The 24,172-nt window shown below is 61.5% G+C and overlaps 2 protein-coding genes across 5 annotated transcripts in view; one reads left to right on the top strand and one right to left on the bottom strand.

The window, feature by feature from the left end:
• C6H7orf50 (chromosome 6 C7orf50 homolog) overlaps nucleotides 1-6,792 on the top strand; it is a 140,017-nt gene extending 133,225 nt beyond the window's left edge. For all 4 annotated transcript variants that reach the window (XM_024241252.3, XM_054545743.2, XM_054545744.2 and 1 more), the window contains 2 exons: nucleotides 3,240-3,321; nucleotides 5,972-6,792. In XM_024241252.3, coding sequence (XP_024097020.2) covers nucleotides 3,240-3,321; nucleotides 5,972-6,151 — 262 coding nt within the window. In that variant the 3' untranslated portion in view covers nucleotides 6,152-6,792. The remainder of the gene's footprint in view (nucleotides 1-3,239; nucleotides 3,322-5,971) is intronic.
• An 8,532-nt stretch (nucleotides 6,793-15,324) lies between these two features.
• LOC100446332 (cytochrome P450 2W1) lies at nucleotides 15,325-21,253 on the bottom strand. Its single transcript, XM_024241255.2, has 9 exons — nucleotides 21,080-21,253; nucleotides 19,902-20,064; nucleotides 19,382-19,531; nucleotides 19,158-19,315; nucleotides 17,685-17,858; nucleotides 17,237-17,375; nucleotides 16,951-17,135; nucleotides 15,729-15,870; nucleotides 15,325-15,512 (listed from the first exon to the last, which is right to left on the bottom strand). The coding sequence occupies exons 1-9, from the start codon at nucleotides 21,251-21,253 to the stop codon at nucleotides 15,325-15,327; spliced, it is 1,473 nt and encodes a 490-aa protein (XP_024097023.2).
• Nucleotides 21,254-24,172: the final 2,919 nt, after the last annotated feature.

The raw sequence follows: 24,172 nt of genomic DNA, 5'->3' as shown, positions 1-24,172 counted from the left end.
CGAGTGATGCACACGGCTGTCAGCGGGCAAGCCTGTTCCTCATTAAAGAGAAAAAAGAGTTTATTTTTATGCTTAACACTGGAAATTGAAGATTTACTTTCCATATAACTGAAAGAAGAAAACCAGCATCCCTCAGGGCCTCAGCCACGCCTGCTGGGTGTTCACGTTGGGGGCGGGTGGCGAGGTGACCGCTGCCTCCCTGGTCCCTGCAGGCTTTAGCTCGCCGTTCTCGGGGGCCAGCCCCCTGCCTGGGTCTGCTCGAGGCGGGAGGTGGTGCCCCCACAGGAGAGAGAGGAGCTGGGACCTGGGCCACATGGATCCAGCCGGGACGGGGTCCCCCACTCACCTGCGGGGAGATGAGAGCAAGTCACTCTGGCCGTGGGGCAGCCCAAGCCCGCCCTCCTCAGGCCCCCCATGTTGCCCAGCACAGCATGGCGTCTTAGCTTCCTTGCAATCCGTGGTCTCTGGGCCTGGACCCTGGAATGACAGAGCAGAGGCCAAGCTATCCCATCCGCGGAGCTTAGGAGACACTTCCTGGGGGTCCTTCCCTACCCAGGCCCACTGCCCTGCTGCCGAGGGACAGCCCAGCTCCAAGTATGGGAGGAGCGGCCAATCCGTGAGACCCGGCCCCTGCCTGCGCCAGCCCCGCGCGGGCCTTCGTGGGCATTGGGTCGTCAGCTCACCGCTGTTGGCAGTTCCTGCTGCAGTTATGAGCACGTGGACGCTGTGGCTGTGGGCCGGCTTCAAATGCTGTCTCAGTACAGACCCTCTCTCAGTTTTCTTTTGGAAGGGGGTTCAGCAAGAAGTCCTCGCTTTTTGTGGGGTTTTTTTTTTGTTTGTTTTGAGATGGAGTCTCGCTCTGTCGCCAGGCTAAAGTGCAGTGGTGTGATCTCGGCTCACTGCAACCTCCGCTTCCCGGGCTCAAGCGATTCTCCTGCCTCAGCCTCCTGAGTAGCTGGGACTACAGGCGTCCGCCACCACGCCTGGCTAATTTTTTGTATTTTTAGTAGAGACAGGGTTTCACTGTATTAACCAAGATAGTCTTAGTTTCCTGACTTTGTGATCCGCCTGCCTCAGCCTCCCAAAGTGCTCAGCTTATAGGCGTGAGCCACTGTGCCCACCCGTCCCCACTTTATTTTAAAGCCCAGCGGGCTAGCAGGGAATCTGGTTCTCCACCCAGCTGGTGAGTACCACAGGGGAGGAGATTCTTCTCTCTGGGTCGCTCTAGGCAGCTCTGGACAGATGACCCTGCAGTGGCTGTGGCCCCCGCTGTGCGGGGACAAGGGACTTCCCTCTGGCTGTTCTCTTTCCTTTTCCAAGATGGGACCTTCTTTCTCCTGCCCCACCTAGGCAGAGAGAAAGAGGATTGTGTCAGGCATCCTGTGAACTGTCTGCGGCTGCGCAGGGACCAGTCCCCAGGGTGGGTGGCAGAGGCGGCCATCACTCAGGAGGCCTCGCCCAGCACCGTGGGAGCCACAGGCGACACTGAGCACCCCACCTGCCCCTCGCTGTGTCTGCTCCCCCCAGTGACGAGGCCAAGAGCGGGACAGCTCATCTTCGGTGACGAGGGAGACAGGCTCAGCCTGAAGCCTGCCTGGTGGGGGCTCGGTGAGAGAGAGGCGCCCTTGGTTTAGGGCCATGGGCAGCAGTGCAGTGGGCAACAGTGCTGTGGCCTTGGGTCCCATGGGAGGGCAGTGTGCACAGCAGCTGTGACTGACTCGCCGTGCATGGGCTCTGGGAACACCCGTGAAGTGGGGTCACCCATGGGAGGGCAGTGTGCAAAGCGGCTGTGACTGACTCGCCGCGCGTGGGCTCTGGGAACACCCGTGAAGTGGGATCACCACTCCAGGTTCCCAAGGAGGAAACAGGCTGGTGGAAAGCAGCAGTTCAAGGTGGGAGAGTTAGAAGGTGGCAGAGCTGAGATGCCAACTTCTGGCCTGCAGCGGTAAAACAGCCCCCAGCAGGCAGATTCCATGGCCTGGCTGGCCCTGGTGCACCTCACAGGGGACCACACTGGCCGGGTCGGGCATCCGGGGAGCAGACCACAAGGGGCTATCTAAAAAGAAAGGAACTAAAATTAAACCTCCCTGGAGGCTCTTCTCATCACGCAGGAGCCCTGCGTCAGTGCACCATGGGGCTGGCGTGTCACCTAGCAGGTGCACAGCCGGGCTCCCCACACACAGGACTCCCCACCTGCAGGACTCCCCACCCACAGGACTCCACACCCGCAGGACTCCACTCACCCACAGGACTCCCCGCCCACAGGACTCCTCACTCATAGGACTCCTCACCCACAGGGCTCCACTCACCCACGGGGCCCCACTCACCCACAGGACTCCATTCACCCACAGGTCTCCCCACCCACAGGACCCCAGTCACCCACAGGACCCCAGTCACCCACAGGACTCCCCTCCCACGGGACTCCTCGCCCACGGGACTCCCCGCCCACAGGACTCCACTCACCCACATGGCAGTGGGGACAGGCGGGCTGGGCAGCGCTCACAACAGGCGCAGGGCCCTCCCCCATGCTGAGCCTGCGTTCTTCAGACCTGGGCCTGCACGTTGATGGAGGCATCTGGGCTTGGCTGCCCTGCCTGGCCCTGGAAACCTGTGTCTGGGAGGAGGTCTCTGGAGTAAACCCTGCCTGGCCTTGCCCTACCCACAGCGCCTGCTTCGCTCCATCCGCAGCTGCCTGGTGTCCACAGGCCCTAGTGCAGGAGCAAGGTGGGGGCGGGGCAGGGTGGTTGTGGCCCTGGGGAGCGGCCCCTCTAGCAGCCGGGAGCTGCTCGTCCCCAGGCCCACTTCCCCCTTGTTGTGAGGGCCTGGGATTCGGTATTGTTCCTTACAGTCTTCCCATTTTCATGTAGAAAATACATCATCAATTAAGTCGCTCCCTTTCCTCCCAGAGAAACTCACTTCATCCTTCCCCCCCTGTAAAATCCGTGTGATCCATGGGGTGGGGGAGCCCACGGGGACTTGGGGTCAGTCATGAGCCCCGGGGTGGCCAGGGTAAGAGTGGCATCCACGTGCTTCCTGGGCAGGCGGCAGCAGGGTGTGGGGTTGCGGCTCCTCACCTCCGGCAGGGGAGGGGCTCCAAAAACCCCCTTCACATGAGGCCTTGGTGTATAGCACCTGGTGGGGCTCCCTCTCCTACGATGAGGTTCCCGATCTGTCAGGGCAGACAGGTGCCCGGGAGTCTTTTGCCCAGCACCCTGAGATGTTTGTCTTCCTTTCCCTAGATGGGCCCAAAAGCACAAGAACTGGAGGTTTCAGAAGACGAGGCAGACGTGGCTCCTGCTCCACATGTATGACAGTGACAAGGTATGTGCACGGCGGGGCGGGCACGTCTCCCGGGGGCCAAGGTCTGTGCACGGCGGGGCAGGCACGTCTCCCGGGGGCCAAGGTCTGTGCACGGCGGGGCGGGCACGTCTCCCAGGGGCCGAGGTCTGTGCACGGCGGGGCGGGCACGTCTCCCTGGGGCCGAGGTCTGTGCACGGCGGGGCCCTGACAGCAGAAGCCACAGTCTGAAAGGGTCGCCCTCAGGGCCCACTGCAGGGCGGGTCTCCCGGTGCCTTTGTTCTAAGAGATGAGCAGCATTGCCTCCTCCAGGAGCCCTGCCGCTGGCCTTCAGGGCAGAAACCAACACAGGGCGACCTTAGGGAGGCCACCTGCCTGTGTGCACGTGTGCGTGTGACGTGTGTCTACACATGCAAGTGTGGGCAGCTGCCCTTTTCAGGGGCAGGATGTGAGATGAAGTTTCACAGGATGAAACGAGACAGAATTCTGAACTAAACCCGGCTGCTGGGCGGTGGGCTGGAGTTGCCTGTGTCCTGTGAGGCTGGAGGAGCCCACGGTTCTGCTGAGCTGCATCCGATGGGCAGCGCCCCCTGCCTCACCGGCTCTCCTGCGCCCACATTACTAGAGGCCAGGCTTTGCTTGTGCGTTGGGGGCAGGGGGCAGAGGCCTGTGTTTGCAGACTCTCAGAGCGGGGCGGGCCCACCAGCCCCACTCACAGCCCTGGGACATTCCAGGCATAGCCTGCGGCCACTTGTTTTCATTATTTCGTTGTTGTGGTTTTTTGTGGGCGTTTTTTGAGACAAGGTCCTGCCCAGGCTGGAGTGCAGTGACACGACCACAGTTCACTGCAGCCTCGCCCTCCTGGGCTCAAGCCACTCTCTTCTCAGAGTCAGAGGACATACACATTGCAAGCCCTATTGCAAGCCCTATTGCAAGCTCTATTGCAAGCCCTATTGCAAGCTCTATTGCAAGCTCTATTGCAAGCCCTATTGCAAGCTCTGTTGCAAGCCCTATTGCAAGCCCTACTGCAAGCCCTACTGCAAGCCCTACTGCAAGCTCCGGTAATTGCGACACCGGGGCAGGCACAAGGGTGGACACAGAAGGGACTGGAACAGCCTGGGAAGCCTGGAAACCCTCATGCCTGGCGCAGCTGATTCCAGCACGCAGGCCAAGCCCGTTCCATGTGGAGGAAACCTCTTCTCAACAGAGCCAGGGACAACTGGGTTTCCACGTTTTGTTTGTTTTCTTTTAACCAAAGTTTACATGGTTTTATTTATATGTTACTATTACCAAAAGTAAACTTTATACAAAACTTTTTATACAGAAAAATAATCCTTGGTTGGGCAAATCCTTGGTTAGCCATTTATATGTGTGTATACACACACACACGCAAAGTATCTTACACTATCGTAGTTAAACATATTTACAAACACACAAATGTGCATTTTACTTATACATTTTTATTTCACATGTATTATAACCGTACATATTTACGAACATGCTGATACTTAATGCGTGCGGCCCCCAGCTTCACACCATATGCAAAAATTAACTCAAAATGGATCAAAGACTTAAATTTAAAAGCTAAAACCAAAACTCTTAGATGAAAACCTAAGAGTCCATTTCATGACCTTGGGTGAGGCAACGGTTTCTTAAATGTGACTCTAGAAGCACAAGCGACAAAGGAAAAAGTCGAGAAAGTGCTTTCATCAGGATCTAAGACTGTGTAGCCGGGCGTGGTGGCTCACGCCTGTAATCCCAGCACTTTGGGAGTCTGAGGCAGCTGGATCACTTGAGGGTCAAGAGTTCGAGACCAGCCTGGCCAACATGGCAAAACCCCGTCTCTACTAATGATACAAAAATTAGCCAGGTGTGGTAATGCTTGCCTATAATCCCAGCTACTTGGGAGCCTGAGGCAGGAGAATTGCTAGAACCTGGGAGGTGGAGATTGCACCACTGCACTGCAGCCTGGGCCACAGAGCAAGACTGGCTCAAAAAAAAAAAAAAAAAAAAAAAAGCATCTAAGACTTTGCACTGCATACAGAGCTAGCCGGAAAGTGAAATGGTTGCTACAGAATGGGAGACGTTTGCAAGTCCCACATGGAATTAGAACTCCGCTAACTCAATAATAAAAAGAGTCCAGTGTTGAGAGCCGCTCTCACAGGGACCTGAGGAAACCTGTCTGCAGAGCAGATGGGCACGTGGCCAGCGAGCCCGTGCAGAGGTGCCCCCACCACCAGCAGACAAGGGTCAGGCCACTAAGAGATGTCACCTGGCCACTGCCGCCCTGAGCAGAAAGGCGAGCGTGCCAAGTGCCGGAGCGTACGCGGCTTTTTGTTCCGAATGCACCTTTTATCACAGCCTACCCCTGTTTAATTTGTGTCATATTTTCTCATTTTTCTGAGGATTTTTACGATGTTTTTGAAATGTTCTCCCCACGTGGCTTCTGTTTTACTCGGGTTAATTCAGTGTTTTGTCCGCCTCTAACAGGCGTTTCTTCTTCCAGTGTCTGGGGCAGGGTCTGTGGCCAGGCCACCCACACCCTCGGGCCGCAGCAGGAGGACGGAAGCCTGAGGCCCGGGTGTCCTTGGCTGCAGCGTCTTGTCTCCCGCTGCTCAGTGGCCCCTCCCTGCCCTGCCCCGCCCCTGACCGACTCCATCTCTTCCCCGTCCAGGTTCCCGATGAGCACTTCTCCACCCTGCTGGCCTACCTGGAGGGGCTGCAGGGCCGGGCCCGAGAGCTGACGGTGCAGAAGGCAGAAGCTCTGATGCGGGAGCTGGACGAGGAGGGCTCTGATCCCCCCCTGCTGGGGAGGGCCCAGCGCATCCGGCAGGTGCTGCAGCTGCTCTCCTAGCGGGTTCAGCTTGGGGTGGGGCCGCTGCCCAGCGCAGGGTGGCGTCAGACCACGCAGGGTGCGGCTCCTCCGGCGGTGGGGGCCGGGATCACCAGCAGGGCAGCAGCTGAGCGAGGGCTTTCAGCTCCTCTGGCAGTGGGGGCCGGAATCACCAGCACCAGAGCCTCGCAAGGGCCCCTTCCCTCCTCCAGACCTTCCTTGGCCAGTGACGGCTGTGACAGTAATAGCAGGTTCAGTGCCTTCAGCGCACAGCGTGGACGCTCTGGAATCACCCAGACCCCTGGCCTTGGAGGGGCCCTTGAGCCCCAGGAATCTGCTTTGGATGGAAATATCTATTTTTCTACCAGGAATATTTTAGAGATCAAGCCACGCTGGCTCCTCCCGCCAGCTACAAAGCTGCACCTTCCGCCTGATTCCCTATTCCCCTGTGTGGGCCGCATTCCTGGTCCCCTGCCTGCATCCATCGAGGGTCCTGGGTGTGGCCAGTTTTCCTTTGACCCCACACAGCGTCATTGCAGGTCATGGGGAGCCCATGCTGGGGGCTTGTGGAGTCAGACCATGTACCTGTGCAGAAACCCTCTCTGTGGCTGCATTTGAAATAAAACCCGACCCACCAGCAGCCGTGGGTCCTGCTCTGCGCAGTGCGTCCCCTGCCTGTGGACTGCGGAATTCGTGTCCCCCATGCCAGCGCACGCCAGGCTGAGACCCCGTCTTTAGTGGTGGCCACCCCAGGATGGCATTGGGGGCGCTTTGTGTGTGGCGTTCCTGGCAGTGGGCGCTGGCTGATGGCTTGCGTTCAGGCTGGCCGTTTCCCAGTGCTGGCAGTAACTGACCCTGCCAGGAAACACGCTTAGGCCGCACAGAATCAAGCCACACACTTCCTGTTCCCAGTAGCACGTGGTTCCTGCCCCCAAGTGATATGAGGTGCTACGAGGCATCGGGAAGGCCGTGGTGACGACAGAGCTCTGGGCAGCTGCCGGGGAGGGCCGGGTGGCCATGGCAAGGAGGTCCGTGCACCACTGTGAGGCCAAGTCTGTTCCAGGATGGGCCCCGGGGAGGGCTGAGGCCAGCAGCTCCGGCCTGGGCCTCCACAGAGCAGACACCCAAGTGCTGCTGCCCTGGAGCTGCCTCCTGCCTAGCCCAGGTTGGGGGTTTGTGCTGCCATCTCAGTGCTCCCCCAACTGATGGTGGAGCAGAAAAGTAGCTGCAGCCGCCACCTGGCAGCCTTGGGACGCTGGCTCAGGCCCTGAATGCCCCCTTGGGTGCCCTGCCCCTCAACAGAGCTGCTGAGGCTGAGGTCAGGCTGCCTGCCTTGGCTGCCGCCGACCCACAGAGCTGCATGCAAGCCGGGAGGCGGGAGCACGGCCTCACCCTGTGAGAGCAGAGTCATAGGCCCCGGGCTGTCATCCTTGGGAGGGCCTCAGGCTTCCCGTGGCCACTGCTGGCCTGGCTGGGCCTCCTCAGCCGTGGCCCTTGGGGCCTGCACCTCAGAGCGGTGACTGGCCTCACTGTGACCCACGGACAGCTACTGTAACTTCCTCCTTAGCTCCCTTAAGACACCCAGGGCTGGGCTAAGATGTGGTCTGGGCAGGTCTGGCTGACCACTCAGGCCGTCTCTATGTGGACATCGAGACTCGGGGCTGGAGGAGACCCTAAGGACCGTGTCCCCAGGTCCTCTCTGCACCCACCAAGCTGTGGGAAGGCGATGAGGCTATTTGCTCTTCCTTGGCCAGCATCCAGCCCCGTCCCCTGCACTGTTGTGGCCAAAATTCTCACCAGCCACGACACAGGCCCTGCTGTGTGCACCCCACTGGCCCAGGGCGGGCCTTGCCAGCGGCAGGCGAGGAGTCCAGCCCCTCCTGGTGCTGGTCAGGTGAACTCACAAACAGGAAGGGCACGTTGCACAGCACGAACCTTCAGATCTGCAAGGCGGTGCCTGCGATCTGGCTCCTGGCAGCACGGCTTTGCAGAGAAGCTGCTCGGAAGGGTCCGTGGTCAGCCCAGCAGTCAGGGTGCTCAGTGGCTCCTATGCTGTGAGGCACCTTAAACACCAACAGACAGCAGAGGGAGACCCGCAAAATGCAAAGAAGGGGCAGCAGCCTCCAGAAGGCAGGGCTGATAGATCCGGAACCAGAGCTCTGAGCTTCCCAGCAGCTGAGTCAGAAAGGGAAATGGGGTGGGAACTGCTGAGTCCTCACCGACCGTTAGTGGGAAAAGGTCTTGAAGACCTGGGCCTCCCTTCGACAGCACAGACGCTCACCTGACACCGGCTGGGGAGTGCTCTCCAGTCAGGGGCTCCCACCTCTGTGGATCTTAAGGTGCCAAGCTCCTCAGGGCTCCCTGGCAAAAGATGCCAAAGGGTGGTGCAGAGATGTCACCTGGAATGCAGCTCAGAGAACCACGCAATGCCCTGGGGTCTCCCTACCCCATGTAGGTCAGTGAGGGCACCCGCTCATGCAACCCCAGGGGCCAACCACGTGGGGCCACCTGTGCTGGGGCTGTGTGTGCCAGAGAACGGGCTGTGAGTCCCTGTCTCGGCTGGTGCTTGTGCGGGACTCCTGAGCCAGGAAGCCTCCGGCTAAGGAAGCCCCACCTCAGCCTGGAGGCGACCCTCATGTCCATCCTTCACGTCTGTCCCTGGGCAAGCACTCCTCACGGTGGAGAGAGCAGCTGCTGACCCGCAGCAAGCCAGGCAGCAGATCAAGATTTGTGCCAAGTGAGGGGCCAAACTTAGCGTGGGCATGCGTGCCGTTCCCTTTACGTGTGTCCGAGGCCATAAGTGATGGGCTGTGACAAAGCACATCTGGGCTGAGCTCAGGGAGAAATGTCCCCTGCAGTAGATACGCAAGTGTGTGCAGGTGTCAGAAACACCAAACCACACACTGATAACTCATGCCGGATGCGGCGGCTCACACCTGTATTCTCAGCACTTTGGGAGGCGGAGGTGGGAGGATCGCTTGAGCTCAGGAGTTTGAGACCAGCCTGGGCAACATGGCTAAACTGCCCCGCAACAAAAAATAAAAAATCCGGGGATGGTGGCATGTGTCTGTAGTCACAGCTACTCGGGAGGCTGAGGTGGGAGGATGACTTGAGCTCGGGAGGTCGAGGCTGCAGTGAGCAGTGATGACACCACAGAGCAAGAGCCGATATCTAAAAAAAATTTAGTGTGGTGAGCAGTAAATTTAGTGGCTCACGCCTGTAATCCCAACACTTTGGGGGGCCAAGGTGGGCGGATCACGAGGTCAGGAGTTCGAGACCAGCCTGACCAGCCTGACCAACCTGGTGAAACCCCATCTCTACTAAAAATACAAAAATTAGCTGGGTGTGGTGGTGGGCGCCTGTAGTAATCCCAGCTACTCAGGAGGCTGAGTCAGGAGAATCGCTTGAACACAGGAGGCAGAGCTTGCAGTGAGCCGAGATCGTGCCATTGCACTCCAGCCTGAGTGACAGAGCGAGACTCCGTCTCAAAAAATAAATAAAAATAAAAATGATTTTTTAAAATAATCAAAAGGAGCATTGTTTGGAAGTCAGAATCACATTGCCTGTGGGGGTGAGCAGACCTGTGGAGACTGGGCTTTCCAGGCCAAAGGGGCCTCCCCGACATTGGGGGTGTGAACACTCAGAGCAGGTTGGAGACCCCTCACAGCACTGTGAGGCTTCCGGAAACCATCCCCTGCCCCAGCCCACCGAGCCCTCTGAGAAAGCGGCCTCTGAGCAGTTTCTTGCAGGATTGATGTCTGAGAAACAGCTCACACCAAGTGCCGTCTGCTCACCTCCACCAAGAACGACAGGTTCAGCCGCTGAACCACCCCTCAGAGCACTGTCCTCCCTCCAAGCCCCCAAGACAGTGGCATCTTTTTAGAGACAGGGTCCCGCTGTGTCGTCCAAGCTGGAGTGCGGTGGCATGAGCTCTGCTCGCTGCCACCTCCACCCCGCTGGGCTCAGGCGATTCTCCTCCCTCAGCCTCCTGAGTAGCTGGAAACACAGTTGCTACCACTACACCTGGCTAATTGTTGTATTTTTTGTAGAAGGGGGGGCCTCACTGTGTTGCCCAGGCTGGTCCCAAACTCCTGGGCTCAAGCGATCCTCCCACCCCGGCCTCCCACCGTGCCTGGCATTTATTTCTGGATGACTTGGTGCCCAGTGTTCACATCCCAGAGCCTCAAGCTGACCTTCCAGCCTGGGCCGGTGCTGTCCACTCCCCACTCCTCTCCCTGGAGCGCCGGCCGCCTCCAGCCGGGCTCTTTCTCTGCCTGCCTGTCCCTGCCTGTCCCTGCCTAGATCAGGTGGCACCACCTGCCGTCCGTCCAGCCCTTCGGCTCTTGCTCCGGTCAGAGTCACGCCCTGGCCGGGTGCCGTGCGCCGTGCGCCCTCCAGTGGCTCCCAAGGGACAGGTGCTCTCTCCGCGCGCTCCAGCTGCCGTCCCCCTGCCCTGCCTGGGTCAGGCCACCCCCTGCCCACTGGGACCTCAGAACCACTCGTACCCCTGCTGGCTGCGTGGGTTTCACAGGTGATAAAGCTGAGTGCAGCCTCAAACCCTGAATAGTCATCAAAGTTAGGATCCTACAGACTCCTCCAAGCCTTGCCTCATCACCCCTGTGGCCCAGCATCCAGAGCCTTGGGCCACCCCGCTCCCCCGCTTGTTATGCAGCAGCAGCTACCCGGTGCACTCTGACCTCAGACACCCTAGGACTTTGCTTAGATTTCACAAGGGACTGGGTCCAGGCAGGAGGGACGGGGAATTTGGCCAGTGATGGGCCTGCCTCGGGGCATCCGTGAGACCTGCCCGGAGAGACAGCTGGGCGCTGGGCTGAGCTGTCCAAGTCCTACGGCCCTCTGAAGCCCGGTGAGCCCACCCAGCCCTCCCAGCGTCTTCCCTCCTTCCCCCTCAGCATCCAAGGTGGGAAGAAGACCCCCCCGCTCTGAGGGAGCCCCAGCGATCACGGGGAGGGCCCAGGTCCCAGAGTGAGGCGGGCTTCCAGCCTCTGGGTTCCAGAAGTTTCCTGATGGGGGCTGTCCACTCCGAGGGAGGAGCTTCAGGACATCTGAACCAGGACCCCCGCCGCACTGGACGCGGCCCCCAGGCCCTGCATATGTGTGCCCTGCGGGTGTGGGTGAGCGGTGGCCTGGCAGCTCCCTTGGGTCACTTGGGTTCTATTAAACGGCGTCTCCGTGGGTAAAGCTTGGTCTCCTCCTAGCCCGGCACTCAGATGGCCTCACCGTCCGAGCTTGCTGTGGTGGGGGGGCTTCACCCTCTGAGCTTGCTGCAGGGGGGCCTCACCCTCCGAGCTTGCTGTGGTTGGGGGGGCCTCACCCTCCGAGCTTGCTGTGGTTGGGGGGGCCTCACCCTCCGAGCTTGCTGTGGGAGGTTTGCAGATGGCTCGGGGACTGTGTGGTTTTGTTTTGCCTTTGACTTAGGAGGGTAATGGGAAGCACGTGCGGCACGGCTGAGGACCAGCCTCAGACCCAGAAGCAGATCTGGGGCCAAGAGCAGCCTGCCCACCCCAGGAGGGTCCTTCACTGGAGACCTAGAGGCGGGTACAGGGGCCAGGATCGGCGTCCTGCCTGCTGCTGAGGACAGACGTCCGGGGAGCAGCTCAGCCATGTCGTGAGCCATGGGGTTCGGGGTGTCTGCCTCTCCCATGACATCTGGGCACCGTGGGGTGGATGTCCACAGAGGCATCTCCCGAAATCCACGCGTGAGGAAGCTGGGCTCGTGGGCTGCCCACCGCCTGAGTTCCCGCCGCCTGAGTTCTCTGGGACCCTTGAAAAGGACGCATTGGCAGGTGCGTGGATAAAGCAGGACAAATCCACCACTCCCCACTCACTCGAGGTCCCCAGAGCCTTCACACCCACAGAGCAGGAAGGAGAAGGTCTGGGGAGGGACTCGGAGTGGGTGTTTAACCCAAGCGCAGCTTCAGCCTGGGAAGATGAGGAGGCTCTGGAGGTGACGGTGGTGGCTGTGCAGCGCCGTGAATGTGCCTGTGCCTCTGAACTGTGCACTTAGACATGGCTGACGGTGTAGTTTCTGTACATGTATTTTATCACAATTTTTAAAAATAGCAACAAAGAAACACTTGGAAATGAGGCGTAGACAATGGCCTGTCCCATCCGTGCCAAGCCCCAGCATTTCCCAGCAAGCCCCCGGGATGTGCCTGTGCACGTGGCCGGCAGCCTGAGTGCAGCTGTGAGAAACAGGGGCACCCAGGTCTGCCCGGTTGAGAAGGTGGCACCTCCGGGGTTCAGGTCTCACTCGGCGCCCCCCCCTTCCCTCCCACCCACCCCACACCCCTGCCCACGCCCATGGGCGTGAGTTGAAGGAGATTTGACACCTGCTCACTCTGTTTTCACTAAGCTAGGCTTGTTTACACTTGAGGATGAGGCATTTGGACCGCCTAACTTGGGGGGCCCTGGCTGTACCCCGTGGAGGAGCCCTGTCATCTCGCTGGGTTGTTTCTTCCTGGGTGAGATGGGGTGAGAGGTCGCGTGAGTCGGGCGAGCGGGGTCAGGGTCGGGGTTGGGGTTACGTTTATTGTCTTAGTGCTTTGAGGGGAAGCTCAGCTGTCACTCATCACCCTGTACTTGGCGTCCCTCACGTCGGCTGGGCCTCCATTAATCGGGGCGGGAAAGGGTCAGAGTTTCCTCCCCACGTGGGCCTCGGGCTCCCCTGGGCCCAAGGAGATGAATACCCCAGGCCAATGTAAGTCAGGGGCACGAGGGTCCCTTGCAGGGCCGGGAGGGCGGGGCCTGAGTCCTCCACCCCACCCAGGAGCCCTGACAACAGCTGGGAGGGACTTTCCACAGCCCCTGCCCTGGAATGTTCTGCACCCTCCAGAGCTCCAGAGGGGCTCACCAGTCACACTGGGCGGGGCGTCGCGTGGCCCCACCTGGCGCTGGGACCCTGTTCTCTCTGCCCTTCAAATTTTCAGTGTCATATTTCAAATGTCTGAGAGGAGAATAGTGAAGCCAGCACTCAGTCCCTGCTCTTCCCCAGAAATATGTGAGCGGACGCAGCCGAGCCTCCATCCCTCCGTTCCCTTCTTGTCCTTGCAGCGGGTTCAGCAGGTCCAGCAGCCTCCGTAGCAGCGGCCCCACCCGGGAGTGTGAGGCCTGCCGTGCAGCCGTGTGTCCCGGCCACCGCGTCCTGACCTTGGGGCGCCGCTTCACGTGGCGCAGGTGGGAACGTGCCACGGCTTATCCTTTCTTCTCGGTGAGGGGCCGCCTGCTGCTCAAGTGCATGGTCAGCGCTGGGACGGGGGCCAGGGCCGTCTCAGACACCAGGTGTCCCATCATACTGCCCCCAGCACACGTGCCACTGTCACACTGCCGACCACGCCGCCACCAGCACACGCGTCACTGTCACACTGCCGACCACGCCGCCACCAGCACACGCGCCACCGTGCGGCTCGACATTTCCTTTTGTTTGTTTGAGACGGAATATCACTCTGTCACCCAGGCTGGAGTGCAGTGGCGCAAACTCGACTCACTGCAACCTCTGCCTCCCGGTTCAAGCGATTCTCCTGTCTCAGCCTCCTGAGTAGCTGAGATTACAGGCACGTGCCACCATGCCCAGCTAACTTTTTTTGTATTTTTAGTAGAGACAGGGTTTCACCATGTTGGTCAGGCTGGTCTCGAACTCCTGACCTCGTGATTCTCCTGCCTCGGCCTCCCAAAGTGCTGGGATTACAGGCGTGAGCCACCGTGCCCGGTCAACGTTTCTGTTTTTGCCACTGCAGTGCTGCTTGTCTTCAGGGGCTGAGGTGCCCACCCCTCACTGCAGGAAGCCCCATGCTTCCCCTGCGAGACCCTTGGTCCTGACAGGGAGGTCTGTGTCGACACCCTCTATGTCTGTACAGCCAAGCCCAGGGCTCCCCACAGGCCAGGTGTCCCGAGGTCGGCCCAGAGCCACCTGCCAGCCAAACGGTGACCACACCTCTCCCCTGGGCACAGCCCGTTGGGTCATCCTGGGGTCCACTCCCCAGCTCCAGGGCCAACAGCCTGGACATAGGCCGGTTCTACCAGGGTTTGCCAGACAGGCCCCATTCAGTCTGAATTTCAGATGCGCAAGAGTCCCATAGAGGCTGGGATTGGGGCCCCAGCGCTGGGTGGATCTTGCCTTCCGGGTGGGGGGCGTCCTGAGACTGGCCTGGCTGCCACTAAAGGGGCTCTGTGGGTTCCCCCGGGCAGGTGTGTGGAGGTAGCAGGTGGGCCCCCCAAGCTCAGGTGCTGAAGGACCTGCCTGGGGCGTCTCTGTCCCGCCACATCCCTCCTGTGGCCCCAGCCTGGGAGAGCTCAGCACATAGAGACCCTCCTGGGGTCAGGGGCTGCCCCTGCAGTGCTTCCTTGCACAGTGGCCTCCATCCTTCCTGGGATACTCCTGGTCCCGGCCGGACCCTTGATGGACAGCACTCAGTCTGGGACTCCTCGGCACCCCACGCCTTCCTGGCAAAGCCTGCTGGTCCCAGGGTCATCATCACCCACTTCACAGAGGGGAAAACAGCCCGGAGTGGAATAGGTCTGCTCAGGTCCCCAGGAAATGGGGCAGACCCAGGAGCCTCCAGCTCCAGTGCCTGTCTCTGAAGGAGAATGTGGGCCTTGCCTCCCTGCACCTGTCATACGCATGGAGGACCACGGGCAGCCCCGGTGGCTTGGCTCAGAGTCTGGCACTGCAGGCCGACTGCCTCCAGGCACAGCTGTAGGAAGTGTTCCAGGAGCGGGAATGGAGTGGGGTCTGCAGGAGTCCCAGGACCTGGCTGGCGGGTGCAGGGCTCGCACACTGAGGACACCCGTCTGCACCTATCTCTGGCTGGATGCAGCCACCCGTTGTCTCCCTGCAGCCCCAGCTGCAGGTGCTGGGGGGCCCTGGGGGGAGCTAGGTGGTTGGGAGTGCAGCTTCAGGGGTGGGAGGGTGGGCAGGGCCCTGGAGGTGCTCCTGGGGGCTGGCAGGGACTGAGCTGCAGACAGCACCAGAGGGATGGGGGTCCCACAGGGTCGGGCAGGGGGAGGCCTGGGTGTAACCGGAAGCAGTTGCTGACCCTGTGGGGGTGGGGGTGAGGGTGGGAGTCCTCAGGGCCCTCCCAGAGCAGTCGGAGCTGTGGGGTGGGAGGGGAGAGGGTGGGAGAACCCGGGGCTGGGAGGGGAGTAGTCAGGAGGACCTGGGGGCTGGGGAGCCCCTAGGGCCTGGGCACCGCACACAGGGCCTGGGCCCGCGGCCTCATGGTGAAAGCCCGGGCGGGCGTGGTGTCCAGGGAGGCCGGGCTGATGCCAGGCGGGGGCAGCAGGCGGTACTTCTGCAGGAGGCCGGCAAACAGCAGGAAGAGCTCGGTCCTGGCCAGGCGCTCCCCAACACAGACACGGCGGCCTGCAGGGTATGTCCAGGCACAGAGTGGGCTGCACCAGGCCTGCTCCTGGAAGGGAGGGGTGGGGACCTCCCCAGGGGAGCAGAGGAGCAGCCAGCACAGCCGCCTTCAGAACCTGAGATCAGGAGGTGGGTGCAGAGGCGGCGGGCGGAGCTGGGGCCGTCCCACCCCTGGAGCCCTGGAGGTGCCGCCCCACCCCGGCCCCAAGGGCTGCTGACCTGCAGAGAAAGGCAGGAAGGCCTCCCGCTTCACAAAATGCCCGTCCGTGTCCAGGAAATGGCCCGGGTTGAACTGGCCTGGGGTCTGCCACTGTGTCTCATCCAGGAGCACCGAGGTCAGCAAGGGAATCACGGGCGTGCCCTGCGGGGGCAGCCGGGACACAGAGAGAGGGGCCCCGGGGAAGATGGGATGGGGCCTGGGTCGGAAAGTTTCATTCCAGGATGTATCTCCTGCCACACCCACCACACCTGGTGTTAGCCCACCTTGCAGGTGAGGCACCCGAACCCAGGGAGGCCACGTGACCCCAGGGCACACAGCCCCAAGGATAGAGAGGACACCCAGGATGCACGGAGAGGGACCCCCAGGACACACAGGGGATCCCCAGGACACACAAGGGGACCCCCAGGACACATGAGGGGACCCCCCCAGGACACACAGAGAGGACCCCCAGGACACACATAGGGCACCCTCCCAGGACACACAGGGGATCCCCAGGACACACGGACGGGACCCCCAGGACACACAGAGGGGACCCCCCCAGGATACACAGACGGGACCCCCCAGGACACACGGAGGGGACCCCCCAGGACACACAGGGGACCCCCAAGACACACAGAGGGGACCCTCCCAGGACATACAGAGGGGACCACCAGGACACACGGAGGGACTCCCAGGACACAGGGGACCCCCAGGACACACAGATGGGACCCCCCAGGACAGACGGGACCCCCCAGGACACACGGAGGGGACCCCCAGGACACACGGATGGACCCTCCAGGACACACAGAGGGGACCCTCCCAGGACACATAGGGGAACCCCAGGACACACACAGGGGACTCTCCCAGGACACACACGGGATCCCCAGGACACACGGAGGGACCCTCCCAGAACACACAAGGGGACCCCCCAGGATATAGAGGGGCCCCCAGGACACACTGAGGGGACCCCCTAGGACACATGGACAGGGATGCCCACAGGACACACGGAGGGGACCCCAGGACATGCAGGGAGGCGCCAGGTCTGCTGGCCAGACCAAGTGCTGGGCTGTGGGGTGAGGGCTGCCTCCCTCCTGCTCCTGGCTAGACTCCCTTTATTGCCTCCGGTTGGGGAGCCCTGGGCCATCAAGCACCCACCAGACGCTCAGCCGTCCCAGTGCCCCTGGACCCCTGCCAAGGCCTACCCCAAAGGAGATGGAAGGGGAAAGGGAGGCCCAGCCCCACCTTGGGGAGCAGGAAGCCGCCCAGCTGCATGTCGGCGGCCGTGCAGCGGGGCACGTGCGGCAGGAGCGTGATGAACCGCTGCACCTCGTGGAGCACGGCGCTTGTGTAGGGCAGAGCCTGATGGTCCTCTGGCCGGGGAGGCCGCCCAGGGCCCAGCACGCGGTCCAGCTCCTCCTGCACCTGGCCTGGGGCAAAGGGTGGGCCGCTTGGGTGGCAGCGCCATCCCTCAGCCCTGGGAGTCCCCCGGGGGCAGAAGAAGCCGTCTCGCCAGGCGCCGGGGTCTCACCCTGCACGTCCGGGTGCCGGCCCATCAGAAGCGCGGCCCACTGCAGCGTGGCCGAGGTCGTCTCCGTCCCGGCCATGACCATGTCCAGGGTGCAGGCCACCGCGTTGGCCTCAGCAAACAGGCCCTCGGGGTCATCCCCCTGCAGAGGCATGGGGCAGGGCTCGTGGGATGATCTGCGGTCTGTCCCCCACCCCACAGACCCAGCCCAGTCCTGGGCTCCACTATGGATGCCTCAGTGATCTGGGCTCAGCCATCCCCCAGCGTTCTCGAGGCAGGCACCATGGATGCCCCATTTCACAGACGAGGAGACCGAGGCTCTGAGAGGCCCCCAGCCAGGAGGTACAGAGCTTGGTGCAGGACCGGTATGGACCCCTCCCCAGCCGTGCTCCCCTGGGGTGTCCCTCAGGACTCCTACAGGCCTTCGAGGAGGTCTCGGGTCCCAGCACACCTGTGCCTGCTGGATCAGGGCGTCCACATAGCTGCACACGGGGTCCCCCGAGCGCATGTGGGGCCTCCGCACCTCCAGGAGGGTCTTCAGAATGGCACGGACCTCCTCGATCTTGCGCAGGACGGGCCGGTGCAGCTGGAGCAGGGCCCCGAGCCACGGGTAGACGTTGAACAGCTGGGCAGGAGGCAGGAGGAGCGGAGATAAGGACGCAGCCCCAGGGTTGCACCCTGGGCAGGCGGTGATCGTCCCCAGCGGCTGTGTTCATGCCCAGGGACTCTGGGAGGATGTGCTGGAGGCGGCCACAGAACGGGGACCCTTAGCCCTCAAGGGAGGACCAGGAACTGCCAGGAAACCTCCCGTCCGTGCCCCGGAAGGGGACAGCCAGGCAGGTTTGCACAGCAGGACCTCTTTCCATCCTGGAGAGGGAGGAGGGAGGCAGCTGCCACCGTGGAAATAACCTTGAACCTCCTGTGAGTCATGGAACGGAAGACAGAGCAGACCTCACACCTCGGAGAGTCGGGGCCGCCACGGAGTCAGCCCACGAGGCTGTATCTGAGGGGTAAGCCTGGCACCAGCGGGTGCTCCGTGACTGCCTGTGGCAGCCCCGCCACGCCTCATGCCACTCGCCTTCCTGGAGCGTCCGCGATCACCAGTAGCGAGTTCCACGCGGCACCTCCATGGTAAGGAGCTGGCACCAGCAGGGAAGGCCAGGGAACGCTCTGCTACCCTGGGGCTGCCCCGGACCATGCAGTGCCGTGCAGCCTCCATCTTCTAGGTGGGTTCTGGGCCCACCTGGCTGCACCAGCAGGCAGGGTGGTCTCACCCTGGCTAGGACGGGTGGAAGCTGTGCCCCCTGCTCTCGCTCATGAACCCGCCGCTGCTCACTCCCTCATGTCACAGCCCTGCCTCTGGGAAGCCAGAAGGACCAGGACCCGTGGCCTCTGGATCCAGCCGTGATGCAGGTATAACACCTGAGATGCAGGCTTTGGTAAACGCACATCAAATACGGTGAGGACCAAAAAGAGGGAATCTTTACATTTTGAAGCAAAATGAAATACACATGAGTTCCAAACATCAGAGGGGTGAACTTTTGTGGTTTTGGGGCACTGTAAAGGGCGTCAGCAGGAAGGTGCCTGGACTGTCAGGGCTTGGGGGCAGACATGGAGTCCTCTGCAATCCTGGGGAAGCCATGCCTGCCTTCCACCCCCACTCTTGAGCAGATGCATCTGTTACTGATGAGGGCGTGGGGGAGATGAGGATCCCCCATTTCCTGGAGAGCACAGGGGCTGGTTTGAGGCCACACGACCAGCTAACGTCAGATGGGTCCTGATTCAGGCCCTTGCGTCTGATTCCTTTTGCAAGGTGGGAGGGCCGAGAAGCTGAGAGGGGACAGCGCTGGGGCCCCCGTCCTCCCGCTGCACGCCCAGCGCCCCGGGCTCCACCCCACCCCGAGGACGGGAGGCAGCTCCTCACCTGCAGGCCAGGGGACCCCAAGAGGACCATGACCTCATCGATGAGACCCAGCAGGGACACAAACACGGGGTCCCGGTAGTCAAACCGGCGGCCGAAGAGGAGCGCGAAGGTGATGTTGGAGGGAGCCCAGCCCAGTAGGGCCAGCGGGAAGGGCCGGCCTGTAAGGGAGACGGGCCTCAGGCACATCCAGGCCCGGGGAGGGGCATCCCCGGCCCCCTGCTCACCTCTGTAGCCGTCCAGTTGCCCCAAGAGGCATTTCAGCTCCTGCAGAATCTTGTCAGCCACCGGCTCCCGGCCCACGCCCAGGCTGTGCAAGGCACGCACTGTGAACTGGCGGGCAGCCCTCCAGCGCGCCCCGGATGAGAAGAAGATGCCTGTGGGCAGACACAGTGCCCGGTGAGCCCAGGTTCCCACCCCAGCCAGCCCCACCGGGCGAGTGGGCAGAAAGTGAGCAGGCTGACCTCGGGGCAGCGAGACTGGCTGGGCCCTCACCCCCATCCCCACTCCCGTCCCCCTGGGCTGGCCCCGGCCCCTCTTGACTTGGGATGAAAAGACCCCGGCTTGCTGGTCCTGAGCACCTGACCTGCTGTGTGGACACCTGGCCCTCCTCAGCACCAGCCCAGAGGCCCAGGTCCTGCCTGCTCTGCCCCTGGGAGCCTCTCCCGCTGCTGGAGCCCCCACCCCTCCTGGGATCCAGGTGCCCCCACACCCAGCAGGCCCCTGCAGCGCCGGCCACACACTGACCTCCACCTCGCTGGATGAGCTGGAAGATGGCGATGGGAGGCCGGTCGGCCAGCTCCTGCCCGGGGCCCACCAGCGCCTCTTTGACCGCCTTGAACCCTGTCAGCACCACCGTCTTCTGGCGCCCCAGGTGCACGGTGAACACTGGCCCATAGCGTTCTGAGAGCTGGCAGGGATGGCGGGGGTCACCCGGGCAGCCCTCACCCACAAGGCCCCCCCTTAGGTCCCCCCAGGCCGGGCCTGTGCTGGGTAGGGGTGGGACAGAGGGAAGATGGGGGCAGGTGGAGGGGGGACGCCTAGATGCCATAAAGCCGGTGGTGCAGGGTGGAGGGGGCAGCGTCCAGCCTGGAGCCCACAGAGCCCCCTCGCCATCTGGTGCTTGGCATGGCTGTTGTGGGATTTTCTTTTTAGCCAAAATTCCTGGGGGGCTCAAGCCCTGAGTCCAGGCGGCAAGGTTGGGGGTTGGCTGGCTGCTGGGGTGGCACATTCTGAAAGGCCAGAGTCTGCACAGAGTGAGGGCCTGACAGGCTCGGCCCCCAGAGACCCTGATCCGTCCTCGGCTGCAGCCCAGCCAGCAGCACCCCAGCCCGCAGTTGGGGGCAGCCAGAGACAGGACCCGGGCCCGACTGTTCAGTCCTGTCCCACTGACCCTGCCTGCCTGAGCGAGGACAGAGCGACAGTGCCGGTCAGGCTGCCCCGTGCCGTGTACCCGTACCCTCTGTCCTCAGCATCCCTGCCCAGGAGGCACGGGTCCTCTTCCCATCTCACAGATGAGGAAACAGAGGCTCAAAAGTGGGAAGTGTTTGCTGTTGAACACCTGAGGGCCGAGGGAGGCTGAGCAGGCAGCCGACAGGCCCAGGCCCTCCTCCCCTGTGCTGTCCCTAAGCCCGGCCTCCTGTGAGCTCTCAGCAGATGCTACCTCCTCCAGGGAGCCCTCCAGACTCCTGCTCCCGGGCCGGACCCTGGGTGGCACCTCCAGGGCCTCTTCGTACTCAGTGTGTCTGCTTCCCTGTGGGACGGGGCGGCTTTCCCTTCCCCAAAGCAGGGTGGGCCCTCCGGCTTCCTGCTGGGCCCGGCACCATGTGGGAATAGGCAGTGGAAACGGCTGGGCTTCCCCAGGAGAGGGGCCAGGACATGGCAGCTGTCCAGGCGGCAAGAGCTGCCCGGGCTCCCTGACCTACCTCCATCAGGGACCGGTCCTGTTGCGACAGACGCAGCAAGTGCAGGTTCCCGATGAGCGGCAGCGGGCGAGGCCCCGGGGGCCACCGGGCGGCTGGGGAGGGGTCTCGGGCGCAGGCGCGGAGCAGCCCCCAGAGCCCCAGGAGGCCCAGGAGCAGCAAGAGCAGCAGGGCCATGAGGACGTGGCTGGTGAGGCCCCGCTCCCCTCCTGGGCCCCGTCCCCCCCGCGCCCTTATAGGCCTCCCCGGGAGGGCGTGCCCGCACCCCACCCACCCCACCACCCCGAGAATGTGGAACGAGCAGTTTGCAGGGCAGCCCCCAGCGGGCGGCTTAAAGCTGCAGGCCTGCGTGGAATGTGGGACTGAGGCCCTGGCGGGGCCGGGGAGGGGAGGGCAGGACGGGGGCCCTCTGGGGTCAGGCATCCATGTCTCCTGTCCGGAGAGAAGGATGTGGCACGTGGACTGTTCCGCCCCTGGTTCTGCTGAACCCACCAGTCCAGGCCCCTCGGCCTTGGCCACCCCTCAGAACTGGGATTCACAGGGCTTTGGGGCTGAGGCCCTGGCTTGGAGGGGAGCCCCCTGCCTTTCACAGGCTCTGAGTGGGACCGCGTGGAGCTCAGGGTTTGCAGGCCTCTCCCAAACCCCATCCGTGTGCACCCAGCTCTTCTCTGATCAGCTCCCCATGGGGCAAGGGACAGGAGTGAGACCTCAGGGCGGCCCATGAGGGGCCTCAAATCCCACAGCCCTCACAGGCCGCCACCTGCATCTGCCTGAGGGTGTTCTCACCGCAGGTAGCAGCCTGCTCCCTTTCGAGGGCTGCCGCCTAGGCAGGGGATGCAGCCCTCTGAGCGAGGACAGGAACGTGGAAGGGCTGCCGGGTGGCAGGTGGCAGGGTTTACGAGCCCTGTCCATCTGTCTCCTAAACCGCGGTGAGGGGTGGGAGGGCTGCTGGCAGCAGAAGCGGCCGGGCCTGCTTTGCACAGCCTGCCCTGACATGAGGCAGCTGGAGCCGGCGCCAGCGGGCGGGACCCTCCCGACGGCCCGTCTCTGGGGCGTTGCCCATGCCCTATACAAACCACGGAGATGAGGCAGCCTGAGGCCCTCACCCCTCCCGGGGTTGGTCCCCCTTGATTGGCTGGGAGGGAAAGCCCCAGGCACAGTTGCACGCCTCCTGTGGTGGGGAGCTCACTACCTCTATCCTGCTGTACAGCCTCACCACCAGGGCTGGGCGGCTGCGGTGGGGAGGGAGTGCCTCATACCAGGGCCACTACTGGGTAGGTTGGGGGTCCTACCTGCCTAGCAAAGCTTACTTAATTAATTCAGGGAACACTTTTGTTTTTTCTGCATTTTGTTTTTGAGACAGGGTCTCGCTCTGTTGCCCAGGCTGGAGTACCGTGCTGTGAGTACAGGCTCACTGCAGCCTCCACCTCCGGGGCTCAAGCCATCCTCCCAACCTCAGCCTCCCAAATAGCTGGGACTACAGGCATGCACCACCAAGCCCAGCTAACTTTATTTATTTATTTATGTAGAGATGGGGGTCCTACTATGTTGCTCATGCTGGTCTCACACTCCTGGGTTCAAGCAATCCTCCTGCCTTGATCTCCCAAAGTGTTGGGATTACAGGTGTAAGCCACTGCACCTGGCCCGATTTTTTAAGTTTTGGGTTTTTGTTGTTGTTTTTGAGACGGAATCTCACTCTGTTGCCAGGCTGGAGGGCAATGGCATGATCTCGGCTCACTGCAACCTCCGCCTCCGGGTTCAAGCGATTCTCCTGCCTCAGCCTCCCGAGTAACTGGGATTACAGGCGCCCGCCACCACGCCCGGCTACTTTTTGTATCTTTAGTAGACATGGGGTTTCACCATGTTGGCCAGGACAGTCTCGATCTCTTGACCTCGTGATCCGCCTGCCTCGGCCTCCCAAAGTGCTGGGAATTTTGTAAGTTTCTTTTAGAAACAGAGTCTAGAGGCTGGTCTTGAACTCCTCCTGGGCTCAAGCAGTCCTACCGTGGCAGCCTCCAAAAGCGCTGGGATTACTAGCATGAGCCAACGCCGGGCCGGCCTCTTTTTCTTTTTCTTTTTTATCTGAGATGGAGTCTCACTCTTGTCATGCAGGCTAGAGTGCAGTGGCACGATCTTGGCTCACTGCAACCTCCATCTCCCATGTTCAAGTGATCCTCCTGCCTCAGCCTCCCGGGTAGCTGGGATTACAGGCATATGCAACCACACCCAGCTAATTTTTGTATTTTTAGTAGAGATGGGGTTTTGCCATGTTGGCCAGTCTGGTCTTGAGCTCCTGACCTCAACTGATCCACCTGCCTTGGCCTCCCAAAGCACTGGGATTGCAGGCGTGAGCCACAGTGCCCAGCTCTCTTTTAAAAGTAACTCGTTGGCCAGGCGCAGTGGCTTATGCCTGTGATCCCAGCACTTTGGGAGGCTGAGGCGGGCGAATCACGAGGTCAGGAGATCGAGACCATCTTGGCTAACATGGTGAAACTCCATCTCTACTAAAAATACAAAAAATTAACCGGGCGTGATAGCGGGCGCCTGTAGTCCCAGCTACTCGGGAGGCTGAGGCAAGAGAATGGCGTGAACCCGGGAGGCGGAGCTTGCAGTGAGCTGAGATGGCGCCACTGCACTCCAGTCTGGGTGACAGAGTCTCCGTCCCAAAAAAAAAAAAAAAAAAAAAAAGTAACTGTTATTGGGGAATTAACAGTACTCCTCTAACAGCTGCCTGTGCGTGTTGCTTGCTCTGGGGGGCATGGCTGGGTATGCATATTTGCATATTTACATTGTTTCCAATCTTAGGCGGTCACAGAACATCCTGATAAAAATATGTGTGTGCATACTTGCAAGGATGGGCACAGTTGCAAGGATATCTTAAAATAAATTCCTAGAAACCAGGTGGCTGAGCCAAGGCATTGTTGCTTTCTGATGTCCAGTGGACCTCCAGCGCCCTGCAGAGACGTGTGCCGACTGCAGCCTGGCTACTGAAGTGGAACCTGGGACTGTTCTGATCAGACCTGATTGGTCCAGCCCTGCCAGTCAGATACTCAGCCCTGAGCCATCTCTGTGACCAGGAGGAATGCAGTGCTCTGA

This window comes from Pongo abelii, chromosome 6 (assembly GCF_028885655.2).
Source record: "Pongo abelii isolate AG06213 chromosome 6, NHGRI_mPonAbe1-v2.0_pri, whole genome shotgun sequence".
Lineage (NCBI taxonomy): Eukaryota > Metazoa > Chordata > Mammalia > Primates > Hominidae > Pongo > Pongo abelii.
This window is presented reverse-complemented; position numbering and strand designations above follow the sequence as displayed.